Below are 22,553 nucleotides of genomic sequence, written 5' to 3' on the forward strand. Positions count from 1 at the left end.
GTTTTTTTTTTTCCTTCTAATAAATATTTATGAGAAGCAGCGAACTTTTCCATCAAGTAGGAACAGTGGGGTTGGCGGGTTTGGTTTGGGTGGAGATCCTACATAGGCATCCCTAGTGGTTGGAACTTGAAAGTTAGCTTGGAGAGTATGACGCTTGCCTGGTAACAAAATTGAGAAAGTAAATGTTCTGAGCCAATACTTCAAATTTTTATCCTTGAGTTCCAAAACATCAACCAGTACACATCTTTTTGTCCTTAAATTTCTAAGAAGATATGTACTATGTTTACTACTACGTTGGAAATTCTAAAGGCAACATTACCTTAAGTTGAATTTCACCTGTTGATTATCTTAGTAAATCCCCAGCCCCAACTCTTCTTTCTTTTTGTTTCTATTTTCTTGATTGTATCTAGCAAAACCCCACTTTTTTTCACTTCACTCTCTTACTTGCACAAGTTCGTAGTCCAGGTAGCAGTAGTACCATATCTGCTGAAAGAATAAAATTGGAATATCACCTACAGGTTGTTGGCCCAGCAAAGGACCACTTGCTTGAGTTAGATACAATTGGTTGATGTTATCTATATTTAATTAATGATAAGGTAGACATGTAAGACAATTTCTTAAACTAAATATGAGCTTAATGTTTTGATAGTCGGACTTGTGTATATCCTTGAAAGCATAAGGCCCATGAAAGCTTATGCTAAAGGGTTGTCTTGATATTCTTGACATAATATCTCTCCCCTATTTTTTCCTAATGATAATTTCTGACATGTTACTGGAATTGATAATTGATGATGACTGTTCTACTTTTTTCAGTTGATTGCTTATTTTGCTGAGCGAAGGATATCTAAGGCAACTCTGCAGAGAAATGCTGTCATGCAAAGATCTGGCGATCAGGTCCCCTGAACTATCAATTGCAGCATTTTATATTTTATTACTTACCTTATAATGAATCAATGCAAAGTCAAAACCTTTTTCAGAATTTGAAACTTATTTAATTGACTCAAAGTTATGCACTTCTGGACCGAAAGAGTGATTGGAATTGACACTCAAATTGTATGCATTAAAGCAACTATTGCCAATTTGTAGGTCTTATCTGTGATTATTAAGATTGGTATTGTTGATTGTCAATTAAGTTTCATTGTAGCTATAGTTGGATGTTTGGGATGAGTCGTTTCATTAAATATTTATTTTCTCTGTTCAAATGAAAACCAAAAAGAATCTTGTTGCTAAGGTGAGGTAGCCAAGGCATCCATAGTATGTGGCAGAAGCTAATCTGATTTAGATCTATTATTTGGATTCTTGATTGTTCTCATTGGTAGCATGACATTCATCATTTCCTTTTCTGGAACAATAAAACAGTCCCCTTTGACCTTAATAGAGCCTCAGAGCAGAGCAAAACCTTGCAACATATTTTCAATTTCTGTCATCAAAAGAGGACAGAGTCATCTTTTGATATGTTGAGGACAATTATTTGTCCTATATTTTCTATCTGGATGTCATGAAATATTTCACTGGTATATTGATCGAAATATTTTCCTTATCAGATACAGTTTCTCTGTCAAATACAGTTTTTGGCCATCTTAATAGTCCATGTGGACCACCTTGTCACTGAGAACATTTACTTTCTTTTTTCTAATTATTACTAATAATTTGAACAGGCTGTCATTGCTTTCACTTACAGAAGGAATGGGGTGATTGTTGGGTGCAAGTACCGAACCTTGGAGAAAAAGTTTTGGCAGGTATGTGTTATCCTTACCCTGGAGTTTTAAATGAAATGATGATGTTGTTGGAGGATGGAAGAAAATGGAATAATGCTATCAGCTAACATTCCTAGAATGCAACAAACAGTTGAATGTTTTCCAGTTGTTGTTCTATAATCAAAGCCTATATATAATGAATAATCCGAAATGTTACCCCTAAACAACCAGATTCAACCTAAAAGGTCTGTATAGGTCATATCCTCTGAAATCACAGTCGCATGGGGAGACCTTAGTTTGCCCTATGAATAATCCATTAACTCTGTGTTGCAAGTAGGGTGTGCTGGATTCCATTGAGGACAAAGTTTAAGAAGTCATAATGATAGAATGATCAAGGATATAAAAGATTAACCTAGTGCTATTAGATTACTCAGTTGCATGGAAGATCATGTATGCCAACATTTCTTGTGGTTTTTAGTGATTTAATGAGCTGTCCTGAGGCAGAATCACATCTTGGATGTGTTTGTACCCATTGCCAGGCTTGTGGTTCAGTTTGGTATGGGGAAGAACAACTGAATTAAACCCTTTCCCCTGCCCCATACGCCAAGAAAAGTAGGGAATTAAAGCATCTTGCTATTTTAATTCATCCTTGGTCCCTACCATACGGTTTTATAAATAAAATGCTGTGCATGGATTGATTTAGAAACCAATATGGTGATCTGACAATTGAAATTGTGTAAACTTTGAGCAATTCCAGCTCTTCATTTGTGTATTTATAACATTTTTGTTTCAAAGGAATAGCTATTCTATTTTGGATCTATTAATAGCTATTCCCATCATTGGTTCAAGTTTGGGTGCTGGATAGCTATTCTGTGTCAAATGTCTATTTGGGTCAAACGCAGAATAGCTATGCCTTCCCCCTTCTGATAGGGATTACTATTCCTGCCTCATTGACAATGGAAACATTTATATTGGGAAATTTCCCCTTGCATGTTGTTAAAAAGTTCAGTTATATCCTCAGAAATTGTTCCAACCAAATATCTTAACAATATTCCTACTCCATTTAATTTCTACAGACCAAACCATAAAATTCTTGTTAGATTCCTCTTCCTACCATATTCTAGTGTTGTGAAATAGGTACTTCATTTCACCATATTCTATTTCGTGAACTAGAGATGACCTAACTGGACCTTTTCTTTATTTTGTTTTTTATGTTTAAATGGAAATACTTATCATGTGCAATAAGGTCTATTTTTCCAATTTGGATATGTATTAATTTCCTTATTCATTTACAGGAGAAGGGTACAAAAAATTGGTTATATGGACTTGATGACATCAAGGAAGCTGCTACAGTCGTTATTGTAATTACTCCCTTCATATCTGGCTGTTTTAAGATAATCCTTTAATAATTTAGCGCAGATACTCACTCTCTCAAGTGTCTGTTTTATTACTGTTATATATTAATGTTTTCAATAGGCTGAAGGTGGAACAGGTAAGCTTTAAGTGGAGGGAGTTGTATGTTCTTAGTACCTTTATGTTTATGATAGGTTGAAGGTGAAATAGATAAGCTTGCGGTGGAAGAAGCTGGTGTCTATAATTGTGTAAGTGTTCCTTGTGGTGCACCCCAGACGGTTTCTGCCAAAGAATTGCCAACATTGGAAAAGGTAGGGATTGAGACTGGAATATCTTGACCTTTAATATTTGTATCATTCTAATTGACTCAATTTACCTTTGCTGTGCAAATGCATTGTCTTCTTTTCTTGTCAATGTTATATGAAAAAGGTCTATCATTTTATGCAAAAGGTCTATTGTTGAAGCTTTGGACAAACTGTTTATGGCAAGACATTTTTTGAGTTAGGCTTGCACCTCTTGGGATCTGAAAGAGAAGAAAAAATTAAGCAAATGCATAACTTGATATCCAGATATTTATAGATTTCAGTATACATGTACTCAATATCAAACTGCTATTGTATTGCCTAGCATGGTATTAATTTTGATTTCTTTTCCTTTTTGTCTCCAAATTGGAATGTCAGTTTCAACAAAGCAACCCCATGCATAAGTGAATATTTATAAATTTCCATATACATGTTAACCTAATGGGTACCAACTATTGTATGCCCAGCATGGTATGAATTTTGATTTCTTTTCCCTTTTTAATCTGCCCAAATTGTAATGTCGGATTCAACAAAGTAGCCCCCCATCCAATAAAAGAATAAATATATAAATAAAACCCAAAATGTTACATTATTACTCTCAAGGCTCAACTCTCTGAAATTGAAATAGCATATGCAATCTTCTGGTTCTGATTTTTAAACCCAATAAGTCTTTTCGAGTATTTACTGATGCTGCTTTGAACTCATTCTTTTCAAGTTAGGACATTGCATATCAGTATCTATGGAACTGCGAAGAGTACTTGGATAAGGTAAGTAAATTTAGTGCAAGACTTTGCAAATATAGCTAAGAATTGGTTTTGCCGAAGGTTAGCTGTGTGAACTTTTTGCCTTTTTTTACATTTCTTTGCATCTCTATTTTATCCTTTTCCCTGCAAACATCTTAGGTATCTCGCATTATCCTGGCGACTGATGTTGACGATCCTGGCAATGCCTTGGCTGAGGAGCTAGCACGTCGGCTTGGAAAAGAAAGGTTACACCATTTATCATTGATATCTCATGTAAACTACTATTCTCCTTTTAGGATGATAGAAAAAATCTGGGATTGAGGAAAATGGTATAAAATGCCTGCACAACATGAAGTCATAAATAACTGCTATATTGATGGTAATTTACTCTGAGTTCTGTGTCATATAGTGATGATACCTGGAGTCTGGTGAGGATGGTATGGTTTCACATTTAACTACCTGGATGTTTAATCAATGCCTAAATATTTCAGATTTATCTTCTAACATATATAAGTTCTGGCTATCAGATGTTGGCGAGTGCATTGGCCAAAGAAAGATGACTTTTCTTGTTTCAAAGATGCAAATGAGGTTTGATCACTTTTTGTACTCTTTTTCTTTTCTAACTTAATGTAGTTGATTTATTATAACGATTGGCTTCTGCATTTAGGTTCTCGAGTGCTTGGGACCAGAAGCTTTGAAGGAAGTAATTGAAAATGCAAAACCATATCAGGAATACATGGAATGATCAATTTAAAGGGGGATTCAAACTTAGTTTTTTTTTTTTAATTTTTTTACATAGGGTAAAGCCTTAAAGTTTGGTGTGGCAAAAAATAGCCGTAAAATATGGAACCTTGTCAGGAAGAACATACATGAGGAACATATTTCATGTGGTGGGGATTTTTGTTGTTCTTGTGTAGGCATTCTTTTCCATTGCCCCCACTGGAGAATGTCTTGACTTGGAATAATTTGACATGCCAGTGTATAGCTTAAAGGCCAATTATCATGGTGTATTTTAATTGTTTAGTTAATTGATTGAATGTTGATGGAATTTTTAGATTGAGAAAAGTTTTACACTTTTACTAATAGATGAATTTGTTGCTATAAGAAGATTTTTCTTATGATTACTTGAATTTTTCTTTGAATGGAAGACAGAAGATGATGTTGGTAGATAATTTGCAATGCCTTTGGATATATTCTGCAATCTGCAGTTATAAATAATTATTTTTAATATACTTAATTTTAATTTTATTTAATTAGTAGAATTATCATTATTAACTAAATGCAACTATATTCTCATAAGCAGATATTAAGATATATAAAAATAAATTAAATAGAAAAAATTATGATTGATACAATAATATATGGTAAAGTATAGGAATCGAAATGGACAATTTGTGGTTTGGGAGGTGTAACTTTTTAAATTATAAAGATTAAGGACTAATCTTATTGGGCTTTAAACTATGGGGGTGGTTTCTATAATTTTGCACATTACCTCTGGAAACTCAAAACAGTCTGAGTCCCCATTGCTCCCATTGGCATTGGCATTAGGTATCTTTCGTAAGGAGAAAGGAGTCGAAGTAGTGATAAAACCCTCTCCTCATCTCTTATTTTTGCTGCAAAAGAGAGAAAAGGGAATGGAACCCGAGGCAGTTGAATGCTGAGGAAGAGAAGGAAGCAAAGCAGAAAGGATAAACAGAGTCATGCTGCGTTTTCCTTACCATATCCGTAATAACCCACGCCTCCGTCTCCACAAACTCTCTTTGTTTTCCTGCAACAGTGCTGGTCTCATGGCCTCCAAAACCATCTCCTCTTCTTTCAGTCTGCTGCGTTTGACCCCTTCTCCTAAACGCTTATCCACACCCTGCAAACGCTTAGTTCCTTATCTTTCTTCAAAACCCGTCTCCAAAAAAAACTCTTTGTCGCTTCGGACTAATGGGTTTTCTTCCATTCCTTCTGCCAATGTCTCTGCTCCAGGTGTATTTCTTATTTATTCTATTATTTTATGTGCTTTCCTCTGGCAACCTCTGCTTTTTTTTTCCTCTTTTTTATTTAGAGGGTTTAGGATTAGCGCTGTTATTTGAATTCTACTACTACATTTTATTTTTATCTGCAACACCGGCAAGTACAAAAGAACAAGCTTGCATAGACTTACTACATGTTAATTGACATTGTTTAGTAGGAAAGAAGGTAGGAAGGAAAATAGAGGGAAGGGAGAAAAGTGAGGTACGGGAAAAGCTGGGAACTGAAGGAATATGTTTTTTTTTTTGGCTCCTCATGTGTTTTAGAAGAGGTGAAAAATGGGAGGAAAGTAAAGAGTTTAGATTTAAATTGTAACTAAAGTTACTAAACTGGCTAAGTTTAGTTGAATGAATGCTTTCTTTATGTTTTCTTTCTTGTTATGAGAGGATTGAATTTCAATATACCAGAAAGGTGCAGGTCCTCTCATCTGCTTTCTCTCTTCCCATTTTAATCTTAACAAATGAGGAAAAAATTTTCACTCACCTTTATTTTCTTCCTCTTTCCCTTCCTACGAAATACAGAGTCCAGGACCAAGAGCAACTATTATTCTTGTCCGTATTTTTTTTTTCTGAAAAAGGGGAAAGGCTGTGGGAGTTTTTGTTGCTAGATTATCATGTTGTTCAATTTGAATGAAAAACCAATAAGAGAAGAGGCATATATGTGTTTATGCATGCTGAAACTTATATAGGTGCCTATATACATGTTGGAAGGCTTACCAGAATTCATTTTTGTTTATCTGTAAGTTTATTCTAAGGACTTGGAAGACCAGCCCTTGAATATGCGTATCTTGGAGATTTTGAAGCATAAATTAAAGCAGCTCGGCATCGACATTAGTGCATGTGTTCCTGGGCGTGAAAACCGCTTACTTTGCCCCTCAGTAATTTTCTTTAACATAACATTTTCTTGCAACAATATTGTTAGCTTTATTGCCTTTCCACAGAAATTTGATTTCTTAAATTTTCTTAATCTAATAGAAGCAGTTTGCTACCAGCAAGTGTCATTACTTGGTAGTTGTAATCCATAATATAGGACAGAGATAACAGACAATGGAAGGCTTGGAATTCTCATGCCAGTGCTTTAGCTGACTAAATTGCAATTTCCAGCTGATTCTGTTATGCAGACAACACAGTGTATGTCCTAGCTATATTTGTTAGCTATTAGTAGAAAAAGAAAACTTACTCTAAACATTAAAAACTATGGACAAGATTTGCATTTCCACAAACTTTCTTTTCTGCTGACTAGGCTCAAATCAATTGCTTTAGAGTGATGTCATTTTTATTTAATTTTTTCCTTTTGCCATCATGCACACATCTGAATTTTAGGGGTTTTTTTTTTGTTTTTCTTTTGGACCTTGGGTTATTGTAAGTCGTTGCTAATGAAAGTAGAAGTGCTTGAGAGATAGGCCACTCATTATGCCCCTCTCTCTCTCTCTCTCTCTCTCTCCAAATTTACATCCAACAGCTCGTCTCCAACTTTGTAATATGCCTAATCAAAATGTAATCCTGCATGAAGAACATTCAAATGTCTAAGTTTGTTTCGTTCTTTCTTTTCGGCATTCTTGTTCTAAGTTAATATTCTTGTATGATAGTGCAACGGTGGTGAATCCGAGGAAATTAGCTTATCTCTTTTCATCAACCAAGATGGGTAGGCTGCATCTACTTTCTTTCTTGTTGAACTATTTCTCTTTAATTGTTGATGGGTCACTAACCACAGTTGATTTGGGTCCATCTGAATTTATAAGGCGTTCTGCTTCGTGGATGTGTTTTCGAGCTAAATGTGGGTGGAAAGGCATCACAAAGGTAATGTTTATCCTCAGAGTTTGATATAGCAATTTTTATATGTCTATATGAAAGTTACTGGATATAAGTCTCTTGGTGGCCCTTTGTTTTAGGCCTTTGCAGACGGCAAGCCATCTTATGCAAATTTAAGTCGAGTTAACAAAGTTAAGGTCAAAAGGGAAATTACAGTGGAGAGTTTGCAATTAGAACCACTCTGTAATCAGGTTCCTGCATTTCTCCTTTTCCTTATATTTTGTTTCCTGAAGTTTATTTCAATTTAGATGTCATACAACTTGTGTACTTTATCTTCTATGCAGCTTTGAAATGTAAGATGTAGGCTTTGTAGGTTTTCCATTCAGCATGTATGCCTGTTTATTTTTTAGTGCAGAATAAACAAATGCTTTTCTGTTGTTGATTTTATTCTTATAACTCCTTTATCAATAGAAAAAAATCCCAATAGTTAGATGTTCCTAAAATAACTCTAATCTGTTTTACATTTCTATCCATGAATGTCTTTTGAGCATTTCATGAAGAAAGCATTTCAAATTACAACAAATTATACATTAACCAACTTTGCTTGCAATATCAACTACGCTTCTAGCAACATTTGGAGATCCTAACTGATAATTGAAGACATTTCAAGAAGAGATAGGAAAGAGTTATTTATTTAAGAGGAGCTTGTTGCATTATGAAATCCTTGTGGTGGATCAATGTTTCCATTAAAGTGTCTGGTATGGATTGTATTTCTTAACTTTTTATTCTTGTTGGCTAGTTTGGTTTCTGCTGAAAGGAACTAAATTGGTAGTCAAATTCATCCTTTCCAGACAAGCTGGAAATCCTTGGAATGAGGAAATAGATGATAAGTGTTTCTGTTGTCTGGTTGAATGGTTTTCCGAGGCTCAAATCTTGAGAAGTTTTCAATTTGTGGAGAGCGTGAGAAATGTCTTTTATGATGTAACATCTCTTGCTTAATATACCTCTAAAATGATTGTCTGCACTTGGGCATCATAGGCACTTTTGTTCTGAAATTTCGATCATCTTCATTGTCATTGTCCAATTCTTCTCTGACTTTCCATCTCATATCTACTTAGCTTTAGTGGGTTTTTAATGTTCATGAAGTAACTTTTTGCAATTTGGAAACATCTTGTTTACCCTAGAAGTTGAAACATCTGTTTTGATATTTAAATCTTTCAGATTGTTAAAGTAGGATTTTATGACTCTTGTTTTGAAGAACTTTTGCTTCTGACCAATCCATTTAGCTCAAGTTTTGTGTTTTTGATATTCTTTTTTCTTTTCTTTTTTTTTTAAAAACATTTTTATTTTAGTTACCATTAGGGTCTACGGTAAATTCAATCATGAAATGCAAAATGTTGACATGTGTTGAGTGAATTCAAAATGCTAATGTTGTCCTTTTGCATTGGAAGATAATCTTCCTATTGTTTTTGTCGGTATTCTTCCTTTTGGTTTAAGTGTCAATTTAGTGGATTCTGATTTTTTGACTCAATTATCCATGTAAAAATTAATTCATATGCCACATGAACCTTAGTTAATATTTTTTTTTTCTTTGTCCTTGTTTCAGCTCATTGCTTATTTCGCAGAGCGAATGATATCTGCAGAAACACTAAAGAGAAATGCTGTTATGCAAAAAAAGAGTGGTGAAGAGGTAATGTTCAATCTTTTTTCCTAAATTATGGGACTAGGGTATTGATATGTGACTTCACAGGTTTGGCTGGTGTGTATTCAAATGTGAATATGGGATAACCATTATGGTTGAAAGCTATAAGAAGAGAATATGATTCAGGTTGCTAAGAAGAGAAGAGACTAGTTTAAAATTAGAGTTTTCTGTGCTGTGAACAGTTACTTGTGACTACTGCAGCAGAAGAGAGAGTAGTACACACTGCTGCTGGACCATCTGTTTTTTAATAAACCAAATAATTTATAATTTGTTAATCAAAAGGCGGCAATATCTAGAGCACATAGGTATTTATCATGATTTTAGATTCTTATACATCCTAGAACTAGGACCGATTATTGGAGACTAACTAGTAAATAAGGAACCAACTTGGGCTCCAAAAGCTTAATTTCCAGAAGCTCATAGCATAATCTAAATGCTAATGAACTTAATCCTAGGGTGCATAATTTGCAGAAATTATGGTTTTGCCCCTGTACATGAAAATAGTCAGAATTACAAACTGAAATCCTAAACTTTTAGTACTGACATTATAAAGCAAAGTTCCTTCTGTGGCAGCATCAGACCTGTGTACTGAAGTATTTTGTCTGTTGGCTGGTTTATATAACCTTATTTGTTGTTCATAATGATATATTATCTTTTATTTATGGTAAGGGGCACTTTTGGGAGGGTGTATTTATTTTCTTATAAAGAACTGATTTGGATTTATGAATATAGTTAAGGTTTTAATTTTTAGAGGTTAATGCTGCAATTTTAATTTCTTAATGTGATAGATGTGCCACTATTCCTATATTTGCCTAATCACTCCTGAAATTTCATTGACAGATTGCTATTGCATTTACTTATTGGCGTAAAGGAAGCCTTGTAAATTGCAAGTATCGGGACATAGCCAAGAGGTTTTGGCAGGTTCTTCTGACAAGTTTTTTCTTGTTTACATTGTTAATATAGTATGGTGACTTGGAGTTTAAATTGATTTGTCCTGTAGACATTTACATTGAACATCCAATGGTATACTCTTGTAGATTTCATGTGTTGAGGATGGCATGTTTTTTCTGCTCTCTATTTTAGAAGTAAAAATTTAATAATAATTGAGTCAGATCTTACTTGTGCTCTTCCAAATTGCAGGAAAAGGATACTGAAAAGATATTTTATGGGCTTGATGATATAGAGGATGCAAGCGATATCATCATTGTATTTCTTTTTCGCTCTCTGTGGAAGATTTTATTCCAGTTCTACGTTTACTTGATACTTATTGTTTCAGCTTGTTATGATAGGTTGAAGGTGAAATGGACAAGCTTGCAATGGAGGAAGCTGGCTTCCGTAATTGTGTCAGTGTCCCTGATGGTGCTCCACCATCAGTTTCCTTGAAGGAGGTTCCAGCAGAAGAGCAGGTTTTAGTCAAATCAAAATTTAATACTACATGTTATTTTAGCTTTTGAATAGCACTATAGTCGAATGGTCAGCCATCAAATACTATGTGGATATTCAATTTCAATGTTTCAACTATGAAACGGGGAGGATTCACCCCAGTGAAGATCTATTTGTCTCTATCTCCCCTCATACATGCACATCGTATGAGCAGTTTTCCTGTGAGAAATGTAGGTGGTGGCAAATTAGTTTAGGTATTAGATATTTCTTAATCAGTGTCCTTTGCTTTTTGGCACATGAGATTACTTGAACGTGCCTGCTTTGCCTGCATGTATCTCTAAAAATTTAATAGTAATTGAGAGAATAATGTTTTATGGATTGGTTGTTTATGATCTGCTTATGGATGGGGTAGTTTATTAGGCAAGTAGTCAATTTGTTATTCTTAGAACTGTATTTGCTTAGTTTAGCGCTAAGGAAGTTGGCGCTTTAGTTAGTGCTCTCTGATAAGGTGGTTAGTTGAATCAACCACTTCCGCTCTCGAGCAGTTGGAAGGTGGTGGCACTTAGAATTTCAATTCATAGCAGCATGGGTGTTCTTAAACAGCAAAGCAGTTAGTGATGAATGTTCTTAGGGTCCAGCAGAATGCATAGAGGTTAGATGTTTGGGGATTAGAGAAAGAGAATCAATCACACCTATAAGAAAATGTTTCACACCTTAGAGGAAGGGGACTCGGCTAGCTCTACCAGGTAGGAGAGTAAAGCGGGAAGCAGCTTGACCCAGTTAAGGAGTCGGATGTAAGAGTCAGCTAGTAGTTGCCAGCGAATGGGCCATAATGGAATGTGCCCCTGTACCAACCTATGATGCGGGGGCTTTGTTTAACAGACATATTCTAGGATAGATTGCCAGTAAGCAAGCGGGTATCTATTAGCGGGAACCCTCTTTGCTCAGCTTCAATAGGTGGGGAGGACTTTATCTCCTTTACTGATGCTCTTTTTGTGACGTGGGTGCACTGATTAAATGAGACCACCAAGGCTTAAAACCAAGACCTTTTCGCTTTAACTTTCCTTTCTATTGGTTTGATAGTTGGTTGCTGTGTCTGTCTTTTTCTCTCAACCATCAACTGTGACCTGGAGCTGTGCATGATCAAATGTATAAAATTGTTCAACTCTCCTCAAGCAACTGAACTTTGACTGTCGTATTCACCCTCAGTCCATCTTTAAGACAATCATGTCATTAGACCAACATAAGAAATTAAAGAAATGTACTTGACTCATATGAAAGAGAAAATAAATGGAACGAACCAGCCATATAACAACTTAGAGAAGTACAAACCTAGAAATGGACATAACCTGTGCTGAATCAATGGGGATTGTGTATGAACCCTGGATCTTTACTTGATTTGCGGATTGGAGTTGGGGGTTGGAATGAGCTCTCCTAGCCTTTTTGTATCACTTATACTAGAAACTTCAACATTTATCAAAAGTTGTGAGATTGGATGGCATTCGACCAGCTGAAGTGAGCTGCAATATGCTGTACTAGTTGTCGTCTCTATGTGATAACTCCTCTGCTATTCCTCCTGCCTTAAAGCCTTGCAAGAAAATTTGTTAAACTTCATTCAACATGTAATATATTTGGCTTTATGATGAAACTAGTTGTGACATAGCCGTCAAGGTTTTCTGCATTTTATTTGTCATACTCTAGGTTGATGATCACTACAGAATATATGAGATGGTTACTGAGTCTGAAGTAGAACAGTAAATCAGGATGTGCTCTTGTCATTTTAGAAAATTACTGTTTGAACAGGTTTTCTTTAGTGATTTGCACAATATTTTGTAAATTTGCAATAATAATAATGCTATGCATGATCTGGCCTTGGTTTTTCTTCCATCACTTCCCCTCTTGTCCTAAGTGAGTGTACCTTCATTCAAGTAGAGAAAAATGGAAGAGGAAAATGGTTGCACTCATTTCATTATCCCTTTCATCGCGTGTATAAATGTTGTTCTAATGTTTCTTTCACATGTTTTCTATAAAGCCAGGACACAAAGTATCAATATCTGTGGGACTGCAAAGAGTACCTAAAGAAGGTTTGCAGGGATTTATTTCTGTCTTTGATTAGAATGTGTCTTCTTGAAATACACAAGGCTCTAGTTTTTAATTATACAAATTTTGATAGGCATCACGCATTATACTTGCCACTGATGGGGATCCGCCTGGTCAAGCCTTAGCTGAAGAGCTTGCACGTCGCCTTGGAAGAGAAAGGTCTATATGATTTTGCTGTGATGTTATTATCTGTCATGTTTTCAATCCTGAAGCACTTTCAAAAGTTTTCTTGTTTTCTTTTCCTTTTTCCTCTATTATTGCTGTTATGTTACATTTTTAATGAAAGCAATCTGTAAGTGTGTTGAAGAGTAACTGTTTACTTTCTTTGGATCAGATGCTGGAGAGTTAAATGGCCTAAGAAAAACGATGTGGATCATTTTAAAGATGCAAATGAGGTCATACAGCTTTATCTTTTTCTCTATGCCTGTAATGATGTGAATCTTGATTCTCAACAATTTTAAAATCAAAGTTTTGTTCCTTACAATTTGACGTCAGCTTGATAACAAACTGAAGAATAGTTGACATTGAAGGATGTGCTTGTAGTAGACCTCATTTGCATCTTCTAGCATCTTCAATTTGTTGATGTGAAGAGTTTACTAGAAACCGCTTATTTGCATAGTGTAGCATCTGCAAATTTTACCCTGATGTTCTCATAAATTACTAGCAAGGGGCTGGGATTTTTGGCAATTTTGATGATCTAAATTTGTTAGGAAAACAGAAAAAAATTGTTTACAGGAAGGAGAAGAAAGAAATACCTTAGTTTCACACCTAGGTTCCCTAGAAACACATTATGGTTGATTGCATCATACAATCACAAAGCAATAATGCTGGGAATTCTCTTGTTAGACTCCTGGCATCCTTAATTGTAAAAGAAATAGACTCCTATTCTGGTTAGGACCTTAACACATACTTAGACTTCAAGTAGAAAACTAGTTAACTTAACTAACGAAAACCAAGTAGGGTCATGAAAACCCAAACTTTCTTGATGCAAGATTTGAAATTTCCAGCAAACCCGAAAATTAGGAAAGGACACTTAAAACTCAATAAACAGAAAAAATAAAATAAGTACCTATTAATTTAAGTTAAATAAATATAAATCTGAGACGCAAGAGTAACTAATAGCCTATTCAAGCTCTCATCTAAGCTTCTTATCAGTGACATGTACCTAATTAAGGTTTGAGCATTTGAACCTGCCTTAGCATGCCCCCTAAACACCTTTGAGGCTGCTGCCAGCGTGATCCCTCATGCTACATCTGTTGTTCCTGTTATAAAGTGTTGATCAAGTGGATAAATGACAAATAGTTGCGCAAGACGAGTCTTGTGTTGTGGAGTTGTTTTCTGCTTTTTAGTTGATGTTTTCAAACCCATCCTTTTTAGCTGTCTCCTGATATGACAAGTTTTCTGCATTTTTTCATCGTGTTCTTACTGATAATAATTCTCTTATGGCTGCCCTTGACAAAGATTTGTTTTGTAAGACCCCTTGACAAAAATATCTCTTGTAAGACCCTTTTAAAGTTTTTTGTGCCAGTCATTTTTGCTCAAAGATCAACTATTCTCACAATTAACTCTTAATTATAACCACAGGTGCTTATGTATTTGGGACCCAGTGTTCTAAAGGATGTAATTGAGACTGCGGAATTATATCCCATACGTGGATTATTCAACTTTAGAGATTTCTTTGATGAAATTGACAGATATTATCATCGGACTCTTGGATATGAATTTGGTGTCTCAACTGGTTGGAGGGCACTGGACGGGCTATATAATGTAAGCTTGATGTATTCTTTTCCTTTCTCTAGGTTAGGTGACTAGTGGTAGAGATAATATGTTATCCTTCTCAGGATCTTTTTTCTCCCTTTCTCTCTAAATCAGGTTGTGCCAGGTGAGCTGACTGTGGTAACTGGTGTTCCCAACTCTGGAAAGAGTGAATGGATTGATGCTCTCTTATGTAATCTTAATGAAAGTGTTGGTTGGAAATTCGCTCTTTGCTCCATGGAGAACAAGGTCAGCCATCAGTTTTCCTGCATCCAAATTTCACAATTATGATCTTCCTATTCTTGGTTTGCCAGCATATATGCGCAACTGTTATAAATGAATTGCATTCTTTAACTTGGGAAGATATATGAGTTAGAGACAAAGGAAGAGAATCATTTAGGTTTTAAAATTCTTGATATATCTTGTGTTATATTGTTGGGTAAGTAGATCAACAAGCCTTGTGAAAGATGAGTTACATTCCTGCTTTCTTTTGGCTTTACTGTTCTTGATGTATTTTGAAAAATTATCTTTCTTTTCAATTAAAACTTTTTATACATCAATTTACATATTTAAAGTTCACCTCTATTTCTGCTCTTTCTTCTTGCAATTATTCTAGAATGAGAGTCTTTGACTTAGTGGAAAATCCAGCAACCAAGTCAATCGAAGGCATGCAAGATACTTTCTAGAAAAGATTCATTTTTATCATGAATGATTTTATACAAAATTGTGAATTCTTCCTGTGAGAGCATTTCCTTCTGGCCAGACATAATAGGCAATCATTATGATACTATTGTCGTTATTGTTACTTATGCTATTGCATGGCAAGCCCTTTTTACTTGCGTTCATCTCCATGTTTCCCCATTTTGTTGATCTAAGGTTCGGGATCATGCAAGGAAACTTTTAGAGAAATACATAAGGAAACCGTTCTTTGACTCAAGGTGAGTTTAGTTGGTATGATTTTCCATTATTGCTCTTCTAGCATTGTTAGATCTAGAAATTTTTTTATACCTGGAAATTATTTCCAAACTTAATTTGTAACTGCTTGTAAGTTGTAAGAGGATGCTTATAATTTTTGGTTCACTTCGACCTTATAATTGGCTAGCAACAGGACATGTAAGAAAAAGATAAAGAATTTGGAACTCAAATGTTTATGGAATGAAATGATCAATTAGAAAATATCCTGGATTTTGAACAATGTTATAGCCATAATATTTTAACTTATTGTATTTATCAAAATAAGACTATAATGATTGCTTAATTAGTTATAGCCAAAGTGATGATGATGTAGAACAAGTATTGTAAAACCAATTCACTCAAGATATAATCTGAAATCTCAATCAAAGTTCTCTAAAATTCAAATATCTGAAAAATCAATAACTCAATTATTCATTAAATCCAAGCCTACTTGAAATTAAAATAAAATAGGTATTTATAACTGAATTCTAAACCCTAATAAAACACAAAATGCCAAATATATCCCTAAGACTATAATACTTGAAGAATAACTAAAATACTAAATATTACAACATAGCCAAAATATTTGTAAATTACAATCATACACAGAAAAAATAATATGAAGTCCTAGAAAATTTAATCCCTCAACTAGCATATCATCCTCCATGAAAAGTTGAGTAAATTGCGTAATACCTGGAAATAATGCATATTCTTATCTGTTTGCCTGGAGTTTCTTTGAGCTACCTCGTTTTGATTTTATGACCAACAGTTGGTTCATTTGCTACTCTTGCTGACTACAGCTATGGAAGCTCTGTTGAAAGAATGAGTGTAGAGGAATTAGAGAAAGGGAAGAAATGGTTGAGTGACACATTTTATCTCGTAAGGTAAGTTGAACACTCTAAATTACATGGTCAGTGTCCTCTGAGTACAAGTTTTGGACAAATGTTTGTTGATATTATTAGGTACTCATGCTGATTGAGACTTTTAGTTTTTCATTTTTTTTTTTTCAAATTGTTGGTTATATGCCTCTGAAATATCTTTATTTTCTAGATTTTTTTAGAGAGAGAAAAGGTGGGGTTGAATTTACTTCTCCGTTTAGGATTGGATGCTTCTAAAACTGAGGCCTTGTCTGTTCTGATTGTTGTGCTGCTACTTTTAATACTACCTATCTCGTGGGTTCGGAAACAGGTGTGAGAATGATTCTCTTCCAAGTATAAAGTGGGTTCTTGATCTTGCAAAGGCAGCGGTACTCAGGCATGGGGTACGGGGGCTTTTAATTGATCCTTACAATGAACTCGATCATCAGCGCCCAGTTAGTCAGTGAGTCCTTTTTATACCATGCTACCTTTGCCTCATTTTTTTCCTTTTGTATAGGCAGCCTCCTTCCATTTTCCACAATAGTATAGTGTGACACCTTTTCTGTGCATTGGATGCTGGATTTTCCATGAAATAAATGTATATGTTGAAATTTTTTGTTCAGCTTGATAGTTGGTAAGTTCTGGGACAACCATTTCTTTAAATTCAGAGCAACCTATTTTTTTTTTTTTTAATCTTTGATAGAAGTATTCAAAAAGTTGTCTTAATTCTTTTTGACTTTTTAACCTTTCCATTTGCAATTGTCTTTTGAGCTGTAAATCATTCCCTACTTATATTTGTAATGCTAGTGTAATTTTATAAGTAACATTATATTAGATAGCTCCCATATGATGCTCTAATTTGTTTCTTACCTTCTATCCAAATAAATGAGGTAACGTTGTTAAGAACTTTTCTTTTTAAGATGTCACCATCATAATCTTCATTTTGCAATGCTCTAGCTAAAATTGTATCTTTACATTTATTGACATAATTTCAACATAACAGGACTGAAACAGAGTATGTCAGCCAGATGCTTACGAAGATCAAACGATTTGCTCAGCATCACTCTTGTCATGTCTGGTTTGTTGCACATCCAAGACAGGTTGGTCACAGCGATTTATCTTTTGTTGCTTGATATCTCCTTTTTCTATTTAATGTAGCTCCTTTTCCTAATTTAATATTTGTCTGTAAGTTGCACCATTGGATTGGGGCTCCTCCGAATCTCTATGACATCAGTGGAAGTGCACACTTTATAAACAAATGTGACAATGGGATTGTTATTCATCGGAATCGGGATCCTGAGGCTGGGCCTGTTGATCAAGTACAAGTGAGTATTGTCACAAGGTTGTCTCTTTGCAAGCAATCTTCTAGTTTTTCTTATTGAAATATGCTTTTGCAGGTTTGTGTACGGAAAGTACGAAACAAGGTTGTAGGAACTATAGGTGATGCATTCTTGTCTTATGATAGGTACATGATTTTACTCTGTAATTTTTCCTTTGGTATTTTTCCCCTTAATAGTTTTAGTTCTATGGTTTGTGTGTGTGTGGGTTTTTGGGGGAGGGGGAAGGGGTTTGGGTTTGTTAGATGGATAAACCTGACTTGATTAGAGACACAAAAGAATTAACATTAGGTTGGGCGCTCAGATGATTACCAAGACCTGATGAAGCAATTATTACAATTCAGTGCTTGAAATAACAGGTAGTTCATTGTTGGATTTGTTTGGGGAAGTCAGAGAAGTAAACCTAACTCGATTATAAACAGAAAAGGGTTAAAAGTAGGTTAGACAATGCTGTTGGAGCAGTCAGACCATCACTGTGTCCTGATGAAGCAAGTAAAATGATGCAGAACTTGAACAGGAAATAATAGGTACTTCACTGTTGGACTGGGGAGTTTCCGGTTCAACTAACTACTTACCAACCTCTAACTTTTCTGAAGTGATGTTCTACCACTACCATACTCAAGGTCGATCTGGAACCAGCATCTCTAACGTATTTGTGAGTTTGAGAACATATTAGTGATTGGCTGGAAGGACTTTATGTCATAATATGCATAACCAGTGAAAATGAGAATGGAGGCCTTATGCATTGTTGATAAAATGCATTATTGAATTGTCATATATGCACTTCTCCCCTCTCTGGCTAACTTTTCAGGGCTAGTTATTTACCTTTTAGGCACAAAATTTTGTTTATCACACATACCTTCCTGGTTGCTGAAAATAACATTAAATCAGAATATATCAAAACTAGCTACTTGGAACACTGTGGGCTATAACCTGTCAGATTTTGCACCTCTTATTGTGTGTAACTGTAGTTATTGTTCATATTGGTTTCTATTAATTAACCTTGGCAGGGTGACGGGTGTATATATGGACATTGATGAACCACAAAAGAAGCAATAGGTCATCATGCTTGTGTAAGTGGTGGCTACAATTTTGTATAGTGTGGATTATGATGACTTAGGGGCATCAGGAATCTTATTTCTCAATGAGGTTGGTCCATTGGAAATGTTGCTGTGGGTTGCGACCACAGAGCTAAGGCTTATGATGTTGCAACGGTGCTAAACAGCAATCAAGCATACAAGAGTTCACGCGGTCATAATTGTTGAGATCCGTGTTGAATTTTTGTACCATTTTAGAAATTTCTCTTGCTGATCTATTTGCTGTAAACATATCTTTGTAACATCAGATTATTTTGTAGCCTCCTCTGTTTCTTCTATTTTAAATGCACCTTAGTTAATAGCAGAGGTCAGGCAGCAGCATGATATGAGATGATCCCTCATGTTTCTTCTCTTCATCCCAAGTATCTGCCTGTGTCCACTAGTTGCATTTGTTTGTCCATTAAATTTTTGATACATCACACTGTTTTAGAGAAGATTCTGTTGTGGCAGTTTTATTAAATCAGAATTCAATTCAGATTTCTGTTCTCCAAAATCAGAATCGACCACATGAGAATGCAATGCAACTGCTACTATGCTTCGTCAACTACAGGGACCAGAGAGCCAACTACTACCCAATGATTGCCTAAAGAAACTGAGCTGGAAGCCCTCTACAAGCCAGTGATGGCATGCCAAATGGCAGGATATTCCAGGATAGCTGTCAGTTTATACTAGGAAAATCTTGGGCTGCGCTGCGGACAGAACTCATGGGACCTACAAGAGCTGTTCCAACTCCATAACTGCAGCAATGCAAATGGTGCCTGAAAACATAAATGAGTTAAGGCCAGCCTACATGCACAACATGCTTTCCCATTAGCAAAAACAACAGAAAAACACCCTTCTTGTTTTTTAATCTAGGATGCCAGCTTTACCAATACCAGCTGGCTCTTAAGTTTAAATCCTCCTTGACTGCACCTGCACATGGAAAAGTAACTTCTTGTTTGTAACACAAACTTTTTGACTTGGGGGTGAGCAATTGTCGATTAAAATCAAATTAAAACAAGGGTTTGATTAATTAGATTATTAAATTAATTTAAAAATAAACACGACACGATTAAATTGATCAATTCAGTCTGTAAAATTTGGGTTACCCCATTTCCTGCCGAGCTTTTCTTAACACAAAATCAATGGGTTGGGGCCCAAAAGGATTCTAGAAAGCGGAAATAATGCTGGCCTCCAGCTTAGCAAAACCCTTGGGGAAAGAATTCCCAACGGCTCTCCTCTGCGGTGGATCCAGACAAGTTACCGTTGCTGGGTCCCCATTTTTCTGATTGTCTGAATGTTTCTTTCAAAAACGTATAACCGTTGCAGCTCCCCCACTTTTCTTTCTCTTCAAAACAACTAATACAGCAAGCAAGCAGCCATCCATTGCAGCAGCACGAGAAGAGAAAAAAGAAAAGAATTTGAAGCTAAATCCAAATTTAAAGGTGTGGGTTTTGCTTTCTCTTTTCTTTTAAGTTACCTTTTACGTTTTCCTCTTCAGGTTTGTTTCAGCAGCTTGGTTATTTATACATAGCAAGTCATGGTTGTTGAGGTTAAAGTTGATGAAACCCAGGCGGGTCAGGTTTTTGTCACTGAAGAAGAGCCCAAGAAGGTTGCACAAGATAATGGGAAAGTTGTTGACAGTGAAATAGATGATTCCAAGCCCAAGACAGTTGAGAAGAGCTCTTCCTATAGGGAGGAGAGCAATTTCCTGTCTGATCTCAAAGAGTTTGAGAAGAAGGCTTTGAGTGAACTGAAATCGAAGCTCGAAGAAGCCATTCTTGGAAATAGCTTGTTAAGGAAACAAGAGCCAGAAAAGGATGAGAAGCCCAGTGATGAGAAGGAAGAGAAGGAAAAAGAAGTAGCAGAGGAGAAAGAGAAAGAAGAGGAGGCAAAAGGAGGAGAAGAAGGCGAAAGCCCGGTGGGAGAAGAGGAAGCAAAACCAGAAGGAGGTGAGGAGGAGAAAACAGCCCAAGAATGTGAAGAGAAGAAATCTGACGAACAAGGCATAGAAATCAAAAAGGATGTTTCCATTTGGGGAGTCCCTCTTTTACCTTGCAAAGGCGGAGAGGCTACTGATGTAGTCTTGTTGAAGTTCTTGAGAGCTAGAGAGTTCAAGGTCAATGATGCCTTCGAGATGCTTAAAAATACCCTGCAATGGCGGAAGGGTGGCAACATCGATTCAATCTTGGACGAGGACTTTGGGGCTGGTCTAGGCTCCGCCGCTTACATGAATGGCATTGATAAAGAGGGCCATCCCGTTTGTTACAACATCTATGGAGCGTTCGAGAATGAGGAGCTTTATAAGAAGACATTTGGGACAGAAGAGAAGCGCGGGCAGTTCTTGAGATGGAGGTTTCAGCTGATGGAGAAGGGCATTCAGAAGCTTGATTTGAGGCCTGGTGGTGTCACTTGTTTGCTTCAAATCAATGATCTCAAGAATTCGCCAGGGCCCTCAAGGAAAGAGCTAAGGGTTTCCATGAAGCAAGCTGTTGGAGCCTTACAGGACAATTATCCTGAGTTTGTGGCAAGGAATGTAAGTTCTTTTTAATTTGTCAAATTTACATATTAGATTGAGATATTTAACTAGAATTCTTTTATGGCGGTCTGAGTTTTGATGCATGGCGTCTGCTCTTTCTGGTAACCGGGTAACTCTTGTTACAGATATTTATAAATGTTCCATTCTGGTACTATGCCCTCAATGCCCTGCTATCTCCTTTCTTAACACAAAGGACTAAGAGCAAGTTTGTGGTGGCTCGCCCGGCCAAGGTCACCGAAACCCTTCTCAAGTAAGCAGCATTTTCATATCTTTCACCCCTATCCAAATTCCGAAGTTCAGCAGAAACTGATAAATTGTTTTATCTTGATCCTTTAAAGGTACATTCCTGCCGAGGATGTCCCCGTACAGTATGGTGGGTTCAAGAAGGAAAATGAGTTTGAGTTCTGTGGCCAAGATGCCACTGTTACAGAAATCATTGTCAAGGCTGGATCAACCAAGACCATTGAGATACCTGCTGATGAGGTATAAATAGAATCCAGCTCAAGATCTTCATTAATTCTATTTTCAGGCTCCCTTGGTTGGTTTGGTTGAGAACCGTTTCCTTAATGCGTAAATGATTGATTCTTACAGGTTGGAAGCACATCAATTTGGGAGCTGATAGTTTTGGGTTGGGAAGTAAATTACAAGGCTGAGTTTGTACCATCAGACGAGGGATCTTACACTATCATCGTCCAGAAGAGCAAGAAGATATCAGTGTCACAGTCGCAGGAAGGCCCCATCGGCAACACCTTCAGGAACAATGAACCAGGGAAGCTGGTCCTCACTATTGAGAACACTTCCAGCAAGAAGAAGAGAGTTCTTTACCGCTACAAGACCAAAAAGAGCTCACCCTTTTGAAGACAAATCTCATTTGCATTTTGCTTCCTTTCCATTCTCTTGGTTTGTGAGAGAAACTTGGAGAGATTATTTCTTATTATATTCTTTTCAGATAGTGAGAGACTACTAAAGCTTCATTCTTTATGCA

The 22,553-nt window shown here is 36.1% G+C and overlaps 3 protein-coding genes across 4 annotated transcripts; all 3 read left to right on the forward strand.

The window, feature by feature from the left end:
• The first annotated feature begins 136 nt into the window (after positions 1 to 136).
• On the forward strand, positions 137 to 5,143 carry LOC110427308 (nucleic acid binding protein). The gene is made up of 9 exons (XM_089785432.1): positions 137 to 178; positions 814 to 894; positions 1,659 to 1,739; positions 2,993 to 3,058; positions 3,245 to 3,361; positions 4,072 to 4,119; positions 4,255 to 4,340; positions 4,623 to 4,683; positions 4,763 to 5,143. The coding sequence occupies exons 2-9, from the start codon at positions 874 to 876 to the stop codon at positions 4,838 to 4,840; spliced, it is 558 nt and encodes a 185-aa protein (XP_089641558.1). The 5' UTR covers positions 137 to 178; positions 814 to 873; the 3' UTR covers positions 4,841 to 5,143.
• Positions 5,144 to 5,569: 426 nt separating this feature from the next.
• Positions 5,570 to 19,536, forward strand: LOC110427125 (toprim domain-containing protein). 2 transcript variants are annotated; one of them, XM_021442546.1, is made up of 21 exons: positions 5,570 to 6,069; positions 6,858 to 6,991; positions 7,703 to 7,758; positions 7,856 to 7,913; positions 8,006 to 8,116; positions 9,472 to 9,555; positions 10,408 to 10,488; positions 10,708 to 10,773; positions 10,857 to 10,973; positions 12,987 to 13,034; positions 13,124 to 13,209; positions 13,385 to 13,445; positions 14,635 to 14,817; positions 14,923 to 15,054; positions 15,682 to 15,743; positions 16,560 to 16,643; positions 16,948 to 17,079; positions 17,620 to 17,716; positions 17,807 to 17,941; positions 18,014 to 18,056; positions 18,964 to 19,536. In XM_021442546.1, the coding sequence occupies exons 1-21, from the start codon at positions 5,796 to 5,798 to the stop codon at positions 18,966 to 18,968; spliced, it is 2,049 nt and encodes a 682-aa protein (XP_021298221.1). In that variant the 5' UTR covers positions 5,570 to 5,795; the 3' UTR covers positions 18,969 to 19,536. The 2 variants fall into 2 exon arrangements, with proteins under 2 accessions (XP_021298221.1, XP_021298220.1); XM_021442545.2 differs by having other exon boundaries at positions 5,571 to 6,069; positions 18,014 to 18,081; positions 18,964 to 19,534.
• A 725-nt stretch (positions 19,537 to 20,261) lies between these two features.
• On the forward strand, positions 20,262 to 22,547 carry LOC110427127 (Sec14p-like phosphatidylinositol transfer family protein). The gene is made up of 4 exons (XM_021442548.2): positions 20,262 to 21,565; positions 21,694 to 21,818; positions 21,907 to 22,051; positions 22,160 to 22,547. The coding sequence occupies exons 1-4, from the start codon at positions 20,570 to 20,572 to the stop codon at positions 22,424 to 22,426; spliced, it is 1,533 nt and encodes a 510-aa protein (XP_021298223.1). The 5' UTR covers positions 20,262 to 20,569; the 3' UTR covers positions 22,427 to 22,547.
• Positions 22,548 to 22,553: the final 6 nt, after the last annotated feature.

The sequence above is a fragment of the Theobroma umbraticum genome, unplaced genomic scaffold, assembly GCF_002168275.2.
Source record: "Theobroma umbraticum cultivar Fairchild unplaced genomic scaffold, ASM216827v3 scaffold_228.0, whole genome shotgun sequence".
Taxonomy (NCBI): domain Eukaryota; kingdom Viridiplantae; phylum Streptophyta; class Magnoliopsida; order Malvales; family Malvaceae; genus Theobroma; species Theobroma umbraticum.

Coding starts and splice junctions, on each gene's coding strand:
- LOC110427308 (XM_089785432.1), top strand. CDS start 874: ATGCAAAGATCTGGCGATCAG. Junction 895..1,658: donor TGCAAAGATCTGGCGATCAG/GTCCCCTGAACT, acceptor TAATTTGAACAG/GCTGTCATTGCTTTCACTTA. Junction 3,362..4,071: donor AATTGCCAACATTGGAAAAG/GTAGGGATTGAG, acceptor TTTTCAAGTTAG/GACATTGCATATCAGTATCT.
- LOC110427125 (XM_021442545.2), top strand. CDS start 5,796: ATGCTGCGTTTTCCTTACCATATCCGTAATAACCCACGCCTCCGTCTC. Junction 7,759..7,855: donor CTTTTCATCAACCAAGATGG/GTAGGCTGCATC, acceptor TGAATTTATAAG/GCGTTCTGCTTCGTGGATGT. Junction 8,117..9,471: donor TAGAACCACTCTGTAATCAG/GTTCCTGCATTT, acceptor TCCTTGTTTCAG/CTCATTGCTTATTTCGCAGA.
- LOC110427127 (XM_021442548.2), top strand. CDS start 20,570: ATGGTTGTTGAGGTTAAAGTTGATGAAACCCAGGCGGGTCAGGTTTTT. Junction 21,819..21,906: donor GTCACCGAAACCCTTCTCAA/GTAAGCAGCATT, acceptor GATCCTTTAAAG/GTACATTCCTGCCGAGGATG. Junction 22,052..22,159: donor TTGAGATACCTGCTGATGAG/GTATAAATAGAA, acceptor TGATTCTTACAG/GTTGGAAGCACATCAATTTG.